At 41.7% G+C, this 9,414-nt stretch overlaps 1 protein-coding gene across 1 annotated transcript; it reads right to left on the bottom strand.

The window, feature by feature from the left end:
• Nucleotides 1-1,487: 1,487 nt before the first annotated feature.
• LOC108232536 (TBC1 domain family member 10A) lies at nucleotides 1,488-9,181 on the bottom strand. Its single transcript, XM_017410413.3, has 9 exons — nucleotides 8,534-9,181; nucleotides 6,548-6,647; nucleotides 6,294-6,401; nucleotides 5,846-5,952; nucleotides 5,630-5,744; nucleotides 5,458-5,523; nucleotides 4,891-5,080; nucleotides 3,626-3,780; nucleotides 1,488-3,499 (listed from the first exon to the last, which is right to left on the bottom strand). Exons 1-9 carry the CDS (start codon nucleotides 8,695-8,697, stop codon nucleotides 3,095-3,097), a joined length of 1,410 nt encoding a protein of 469 aa, XP_017265902.1. The 5' UTR covers nucleotides 8,698-9,181; the 3' UTR covers nucleotides 1,488-3,094.
• Between the last annotated feature and the right edge of the window lie 233 nt (nucleotides 9,182-9,414).

Here is a 9,414-nt window from a genome sequence, read left to right as displayed (position 1 = left end):
GGGGTGGGGGTGGGGGCGGGTCTGCCAGGGCGCTGAAGGATAACACAGGGTCTATTCAAAAAGTGCTGCCTGTTCATTCGTATCTGTACGACACCTTTTCCGTTTTCTGATTTCCACTTTTAGTCATAAAGACCCCCCCAAAAAATGGAGTCAGTGTTGTCATACGAATTTAAAAAAAAGAATTTATCAAATAGATTTGTTGTCTCAAAAGAAAGCTGGTTAAAGATTTGGTGGCATCTACTGGTGAAGTTGATAATTGCAACCATCTGAATCCTTCCAAGTCTCAGGGGCCACTCGTCCTGGAAGTTTGAGGTTTTTCTGCTCCGACACACCTGATTCAAACGGTTTAATCACCTCCTCACCCAATCATCGAGTTCTCCAGCAGCACGTCCACAAGTCGTCTTTTTAAACCAGGCGTTTTAAAGCAGGAACACACCGCTTTGTGTCACGGTGTGGAAACAATCATCTCATTTTAAATGCGAACAAAACAAAGGAGATGTAGATTTTAAGAGAAATCAGGTCAAACCCTATTTCCATCACAGGGGAAGAAGTGGAAGTGGTTGAGGAAAATAAATACCTGGACAAAAGACTGGACCGGAGACTCAACAGTGAAGCTGTCTACAAGAAGGGACAGAGCAGGCTGGACGTCTTCAGGAAGCTTAGATCCTTCAGAGTTTGTTTCATCTCCTCTAAAGATCTGTTGTTGAGAGGGTCATCCCTTCGGGCAGCAGTATCAGAGCCAGGGACTTAAAAAGGCCGAACAACCTGATAAAGAAGGCTGGTTCTGTTCTTGGGACGACTGTGGAGATGACGTTGCAAAGAAGGACTCTTCATGAAATGAAGAAAATTATGGAAAACCCCGAGCATCCTCTCCATGAGACTATTATACAACAACAGAGTGTCTTCAGTCGGCTTCTTCAAATTCTACAGGAGATCCTTTCTGCCCACAGCCGTCAGCATCTACAACAACTCTCTGAGGAACCTTGAGTTACACGACTTACACCAACATTTAATTTCCCTCTGGGATCAACTGAACTGAAAACATGCAGGAGAACTCTCCTCGAGGAACGGAGTTTGACTCGTGTGCTCTCGGACAAACTAAAAATACAAGAGTCGCCAGAATCAGTGTTTGATTTGTCCCTTATGGGTTACTGTAGAAACATAAGGTTCAGTTGGGATAGACAATAGATATGAAGCTCATTGTAAGGTGAAAAAAAACAAAATTACTCTACAAATAGATCTGAATCCTACACAATAAGCAGCATTTTACTAACTTAATAGTAATAATGCATACGTTTTAAAATGTCTCCTTTAGAAACCACATCATGTTTGTTTTTCTGTTATAAAAAGTACAAATATTTGTAGGAATCTGGCAGATAAGCTAAATTTTCTAAAAAACAAAAGTTAAAATAGTAATAATCAAATTTAATGGTTCAAACCATTAGGAGGAAACTTCAGAGTAAGAGAGAAAAAAATAAGATCACAACTTTCACTTTAAAAACTTCCACTTTTATAAGCAGCACATACCCTCATCCTTTTCCACAAAAACATTTCAGACATACAATCATCGAATAAAAACAATGATTTGAATAATCTGTTTGGTTACATCGTGAGTAAAGACGAACGAAGCAGCTTCCTGGACTGATAAATGTTGACTTTGGCTTCATTTCATACAATTTTCTTCATTTGTCACCATAATAATAAAAACAACAATAATAATAATAAACAATTTGGTCCTTCTCGAAGGTTTATGGCTCATCTAAGTTTCAATTCTTTTTGTCAAACACAGACTTAGAACAATTTAAAAAGCTGATTTCACGCTGTTTTATTTTAATTTTAATATGGAAACCAAAAACCTTTTCTTCTTTTTTTTTTTAACCTCTCAACAAAAATAAATCTTTTAAATTCATATTTCATTCTCAACATAAATATCAACTCTTTTACACATACAAAAATATTTAAAAATACAATATGACGCGGCTGTACTATAAAAGCACGGATTAAAAATCTTTGGTTTGTCGGCGCACGGTTTGTTCCTTCATGACTTCTGCCGCGGCGGAAAGATAACGTCAGGGCGCCCCCAGGTGTTCGCTGGGAGTAAAGACAGATTAAGAAACGCAGCACAGACTGATGAACGGCAGCGACTAAGAAAACGGGATGAATTCAGCTCTTGTGTTGGCAACGTAGTGACTACGGTGAGCAAAAGAGGAAGGCTGAAGCAGATGACAGAAATATGAAAACCTGGAGTAAATTGGCACCATCTATACGAAGTAAACAGCAGCCCATTAATTAATTAGTGTACATCTCTAAATGACTGGTCCAATGGCACCACTGGCTTCAGATTAGTAAAAGTAAATCCCCACAAGCTATGCTTACATGCGCGATATTCTTATTGTCGGCTTTACTTTAAATCTGTTAGATTATGGCGTTTAAAAAAAGCTGCAGATTGGAAATTCCCTTCATGTTTCTGCTTCACGTCCACACTTAATCCCCCCTGCATCGCTGCAGTCATCTTCCATCTTTTAACGCATTTGGAAACGCAAACCGTCACCCAAATTTCTTCCTAACTCCAAAGGTGCCTGATCTCTTCACGTATCCATCGGCGCCGACTCCGGCGGGGGTAGCAAAATTTGACTTTCGCAGACTTCAAATATGAGTTTATTCAGATCGAGACGATCGGTAAATGCTGCTCATGAGGCAGTGGTTTCACTCAGAACTGGGCGAATATTAGAATGTTGCTGCGCATGTAAGCACGCCCCAATGAAGCGTTTGTGAAGTCCCAGAAAATTACATTTAAAAAAAAAAAAAAAAAAAAGAGCAAACAAATCCAAGCCTAATGATCGCGGCTGTATTAAAAGGGTGCAGGAAACAAGTTAGAATGAATCAAAATAGGTAGTTATGTGGATCTGAGTAGTTACGTGTTTTAGCTTAACAGACGTTTGGGGAATTATGACTAAAACAAATAAATTCATGTTCAGAACTGCTGCGAACGCCAAGCGTTTATCGTGTTAATGAAAGCCGTGACAAAGGACTGATGGGTGTCTCTGCTAAAAAAAGAGCTGCTTGCTTGTAAACTGGTGGAAAACTCGAGCAGCTACAGGTAGGTGTCATGTTCGGAGGTGTTCAGACTATCCTTGGACCCTTGTATGAGCATGTGCTTGTGAAGTGGGGACGGGTTACCGGAAGGAGCGTACGGATTAACCACCTCGACCGGAGGGAGGACCTCGGCGTGTCCGTTTTCCTTCTTAGTGTTTCTGCGTTCCCTGGGTTTGTCGGCAAGCACCTCGTCTGGTTCGGACGCCAGGGGAGACTTCACAATGATGGTAGGTCTCTGTCTCAGCTCCTGCTGCCGGGGAGGCTCAGCAGACATGATGGCCTTCGCTCCGTGCAGCCTCGGAGGGGACTTGCTGTGGAGATCCCCGCGAGTCTCCTTCCAGCGTCGCAGCTGAGCCTGGTGCTCCTTCTCGATGTCTTTCTCCGACACGGGCAACTCTATAATCTGAAACAAAAGTCAAGAGTGTGACTGACATGAGAGTTTGCATTCTTTTACTGCCATTCGAGGAGGAGTTCTGGTGGGTCAAAGCAGTAAAACGTGTGGCGGCGTTACGACGAAGCACAACTGTACCTCGTGCACCAGAAAGGCTTCTCGTGTGTACTGTGGCTGAACGGCTCGGAGCAGCTCCATTGTCTCAAAAAAACCTTGGCAGGGCTTCAGTTTCTCTTGGGTTCCCAATAAGCATTTCAGGAGAACCAGGCCCACTCTGAAGAGGATCTTCACTCCTGCCAAAAAAACCATGCAGCCCATGTGAGGAGAGGCTCGGTGTGAGGCAGCAATCTTTAATAACTGCGTTTATTTCAATATTCTGAATTAGGATGTGGCTATTTAAAGAACAACCATTAATTATGCAGCGCACTCACATATATGTATTTGCTAATTTAAATTTAGCTTTCTGTCTACAACATTTAAACTGTAAAGCTATTGGCTGGTTTTTACATCACAATGCATGGACAGATTTTTATACTTTGAAAGCAGACGACATGAGCACAAATAGCTCAGTTAAAAAAAACGACTGGTCTTCTACCTTCACAGCTAAAGCCACAAATGATCCAAAATCAAAAAAACTGTTGACTTTCTAACATTATTAAAGACATGAATTATAGTGATACTGCAAATATCCCTGCTTCTTGTGCAAAAAAATAGACCAAAAAAAAGACATCTGCTTTTGTGAGCCTACGGTTTTATAGTGAATCATCACTTTTTATATGAGCTGTCATAAAAACAAGCAATACATATTCCATTAGGACTGGTTTTACATCAAGAACCAAAGCTTTTGTTGTTTTATTGCACAAAGACACACTGCAGAATTGGTCTTCATACAGACTAAGGGGCCAACAAGACCCCTTATGGACTTAAATAGGTGATAAAGCATCTTTCTCACTAAAAACAAAAATAACCTAATTATTCTGCATTACCAATAAGGCCACTAAAAAAACCACCTACAAGTGGAGCCATTTCATTGCTCTTCGTGCACAATAAGACAAGCATTTCGGAACATTTCAGACACCAGAGCTGAAATTATTAATAGCTGAAAGAGGATTGAAAGTCTAAAAACTTTCCATCGTGTTCAAACATCGCCTTAGTCAGTATCTTATTTGTTTGCTCACATGTATGCTGTTGCTCTTTTCTGACTTGCTTTATGCAAACACAGGGAAATGATGGCAGGCTGCGCACCAACAGTACGTTCATCCGCGGTGCTTTTCAACCAACAAACAACAACACCACGCAAAGATGTTCTCTATCCGCTCAGAGAACTTTTTCACCACCTGACAGCCGATGAAATGCTCTGTTAGCCTCACACATCAGATACGAGTGAATATTGTTTGCCTCACCCTCACAGAGGAACATGTCCCAGACTCGCAGCACCGAGGCCCACGGCAGAGTCCGAGAGAAAGCGCACATGAACCACTCGGTCATGTACAGGACAGGCTCCAGTTTGTGTTTCTTCAGGTGACGGTGAGCCACAGGAGACACCCGCCGCAGCAGGGCGTACAGAATCTCCCCGTCGAGCTGGATGGCTTCCTGCCGAAACAACGCAGAGCTGCAGTCAGCAGAGGGAGACAACGGGCTCCTTTCACGCTGCCTAATCTGATTATTGTCTTTGTTGCCCCGTCACCACTTAGCATTGTAATGCTGTTAGCTTATCAGTGCGCGAGAGACACGTACTGGCCTGACGAGTCTGACACCTACTTTTGCAACTCATCTCACGCAGCAGAACAAGATGTTTCAACGCTAAACTCCTGTTTCATTCACAAAATATGTGCGGAAAAAAAACAAACTGTTCTGAATACGGCTGCCCCTTTTGCTCATAATGAACAACCTTTCTGTGAATTTAAAGTGTTCGGGTATATAATAATCGACATGCTAAACAAGTTATGCTGATGCATTTTAAGACATACCAGCCCTGTGCTGTAGTATCCAGGAAGGTATTTCTCACAGATCTGGACAAGGACCCAGAAAGCATCCTGGGACAAAACAATATCAACATGTTAATGAAAGCAAATCGTGGTGTTAAAGTCGATCTTTGTGACAGATGGGTCAGGGCGTCGACACGAAACTAAAGCTCTTCACCTCAGCTGGCATGTGCATCAGGAGGACCGCAGCGATGGGGGCCTGAGCCTGACAGTAACCTTCTTCAGGTCGATGCAGCGTGTAGGCCTTCAGCACCCGGAGCAGATCCTGCTGCCTGCGCATCAAAACATGCAGCATTCCGTCTTTTAAAACTGTATTCAGCCCGTGAAGATAAATAAAGAGAAGCTTAATTGCCTTTTTGACCAAACTGCTTACCCATGACCTCCCTTCGCTGCAAACATTTCGTGGAAGGGGAACTGCCGGTGAAGGTCCCTCTCAATGACATCAACCCATGTGGGATCTCCTGGCTGGTTGTCCAGTTCCTAAAACCCACAGTTTACACAGCTTTAACATCATTTTTACGCCATGTTTGTGACTATTTTTCTATTTACTGTTCCTTGAAATCTAGAACTTAAAACCTTACTTGTTCTTATTAACAAAAAGATTTGCCCACATCAAGATATAGTAACTGAAAAAACAGCTGTATCAGCATTAAAGGATTTCAAAGAAACATAACCCCCATTTAGAAGTCGACTTATACAGAATAATACTGTGAAACCAAGACAACAAGCAGTATCTTTGGATTTTCTGAGTGTACATTGTAGCTGAATGAAAAAGTATAACACGCTTGGGTCTGAAGAGGCACCATAAATCTATGACTAACCTCAAACTTGCCAGAGTTTTGCTCCCTTTTCACTTTCCCACCACTGAGGTAGAGCCAGGCCCGGCCCCGCAGGGATGGAGGAATTCCTTTCTGACAGCGCTCTTTCACCTTTTACGTAACAAACACGAAGTTTCAGAACCTGCATGACTCTTTAGCAACATTCATTTAAACACTGACACAACAAGAATTATGATTACACATTTCCATGCTTTTGACGGTACGATATCTACTCTGTGGATTGGTTTATACGGCACCTTTTTGTGTTTTTTGGCCATCCACTTGTCCCAGCTGTTCAGCATCTCCAGCCATTTTACTTCCCGCTGCCTCAACACCTCAATTGGAATCACTTCAGCGCTGAGAAGATAAAACGACACAAAACAGCTATAAGCATCCAGATCGTTTTCAGACAAATTCACAATGGCTTCACTGTCCTCTCCTGCAGTTGTGACAGGAGACTTCTGTCATTGGACGGGGCAGGAAAAGGGCTCATCTCTTCCTTATACATACAGGAAATCTTCCTCTAAGCAGTCGAACACTTGCCATCAGAGTGAAGTGGAAGGAAAACAGGAAGCTGCAGGGGAACTTTCCCCCAATTCAACTCACCACAGATATCTCTCTCTGTGCTACGGCCCTAATGAAGATACAAGCTGTCGTTCTGACACACACACAAAACAAACAAAACCACAAACCTGCTCCGGTGAGCAGAATATTTATATCTTATCTTATCACTCATCTTAAACAACAACATAAGAGCTGTTGGTACTACAGCTTCTAAAACAGCTACAAACAACAGCCCGAGCTGCTTTAATGACAACAAAAGGTCGGTTTATACGTTTATGTTTCAGCACATTTTAGACACATTTTCAGGGTGAAAGTGAAGCCCAAAACTAAATCTGAAAGAAATCAAGGTAGGTTGATTTACACTCACTGGAAAGTCATACAGTTTTAAATGTGAAAGTCAGCTTTTAAAGGAGGATTTACTTCATTTCGTTCCAAAAAAAACTGAATCTCACATAAATGCCACCTTTCTGGCTCCTCAGAGATAAAGATTTTTGAAGCTTCCAACCCACAAAACAGAGACTACTCCGTGTTAAAATATACAAACATCCCTAATAAACCAGTTAAACAAGAGCCTAATGACAACACAAACAGCTTCAAGAGCTATTTTACTATTTTCATGCATTTATGGCTACTGTTTTTATCTCTTGTAACAGTTAAATCAAAAGGGTTACTACCAATCATTTAGAAAATTTAATTTTTCTTATTGGGAATCATCTCAAGACTGCCTCATTTGGTGTTTAATGACCCGCAGTGGAGGCCGGATCCAAACTTTGGAAACCGCTGAACTAGCAAATGATAAATTATGATATTCTAATGTCATACATCTCTGGATTTAGTTGGATAATGAGGAAAAATTACTGATGAGAATGACCGAGTCTGTTGGAAAGAGGGTTAGAAGCTAATCAATGTTTAAATCTTTCACGCAAATCATTTAATTGTTCAACAAAAGCCTATTTAGTACAAAATATTCTTCTAGTTCCTAACAACTGATAATAAAAAAAGACATTTTATTGGTGCCTGTATCCACCTGGCTTGTTCATATTTGAAATCTTGTGTTAAGCCTCACAGAAAAAAAAGTGTTTATTTTAACCTTGTGTTTGTTTCCACAGCGTGGTAGTGTTTACCTTACCATCCAACCAAATTAAAAGGGACATTTGACAGAAAAGTAATGGAATAATCCTGTGTTGTTTTACTGGTTAGCCCTGTTGCCTCACAGAAAGATGGTCTCCAAGGTGAAAATATAAATGGTACCTGAGAAATTAAAGTTTATACATTTAGTAGGTTAACAGACACAGACAAATGTGCTGAACCTTCAAATACAGACCCAACAAACACGCTGTTTTACCACATTTTATAAATAAAAGCCAGTTTTAATCCTCATCCATGTGTAAAGCTGATTAAATGGAAACTAAACAAGTGGAGCAGGTAGAGGCATGAGTGTCAGTGTCCACGCCTTCATTTCAAAAGGAATGAAAGGTAAAAATAAACCTTTTACAGAAGGAAATCTTCCAATCTTTGTGTTTCCTCTTCAGTACATACAACTGACGCAATAATCACCCTTTGCTTTCAGAAAATAGCTCTCAATCTGGGGACTTTTTCTGCGTTCATGTTACCACTGTAAACCAAACATTGGCGTTAAAACCACACGAAGTTACTGTCCTGAATGAAATGACACTCACTTGTCCCCGGAGTACTGCTGGGCTCCTCCGGTGAAGCCGTACTTGTCCACCTGCCTGTCTTCTTCGGGGACGGAGCCGTTCACCTCGGTCCCCTTCTCGCTGTCCGTCAGCTTCTCCGCGCTGCCACGAATCTCGAGTCCATTGCCCTGCTCGGTTTTTGCCATTTGATCGGCATTTACTTTTCGTTGATTCGGACGGTCTACGGAGTGATCTCAAGACTCGGGCACTTCGGAGCTCTCCATGCAGACGCCCCGACCGACTGCTCAGAGCTAGCTAACGTTGCTAGGATAATTCGTTCCTTAGCTACTAACTCATCAGTGCCAAAAACAGCCACCTGTGGGTGTAGTTTCTGTTAATTTTCCTCAAAATTAAAGCTCTGGTTACACTCTTGAACGCGGTTAAACCCCCAGAAGACAAATGCAGCGACTGTAATAAATGCTAATTAGCTCGGTGTCTGTATGCTACCTCCGAAGCTAACGTGCTATCATCACAGCTGTCAGCTGACAGAAGCTTTGTGCCGAGAATCTCTGCTGTCAGCAAGAATGTGTATTAGCTCCGGGATAAGGAAGAGAAACTGCCTCCTTAGTAAACAAAACATCCATGACATCCCATAACTCCCTTCTGCCACCTACTGCTGGAAATCGTCAAGAACAAACGCTGCTTTCTATCCATTTATTCAACCCAACTTTATTTGTATAAAAGTTTTCGAACACAAATGTGTAACAAAATGCTCAACTACGGAGCCCCGTAAAGGACATCTCGGAAAAATAGATTATTGCGTTCCCTCGCAATACTTTTTGAGTTATCTTGCTTAATTTTGTGTAATTTATTTAATGTGTGGATTGGCGGCCAGTTCAGCTAAACATTCATTAGCCCATAAT

This window comes from Kryptolebias marmoratus, linkage group LG14 (assembly GCF_001649575.2).
Source record: "Kryptolebias marmoratus isolate JLee-2015 linkage group LG14, ASM164957v2, whole genome shotgun sequence".
Taxonomy (NCBI): domain Eukaryota; kingdom Metazoa; phylum Chordata; class Actinopteri; order Cyprinodontiformes; family Rivulidae; genus Kryptolebias; species Kryptolebias marmoratus.
The sequence above is the reverse complement of the archived record's forward strand: the minus strand, read 5'-3'. Positions and strand labels throughout refer to the sequence as shown.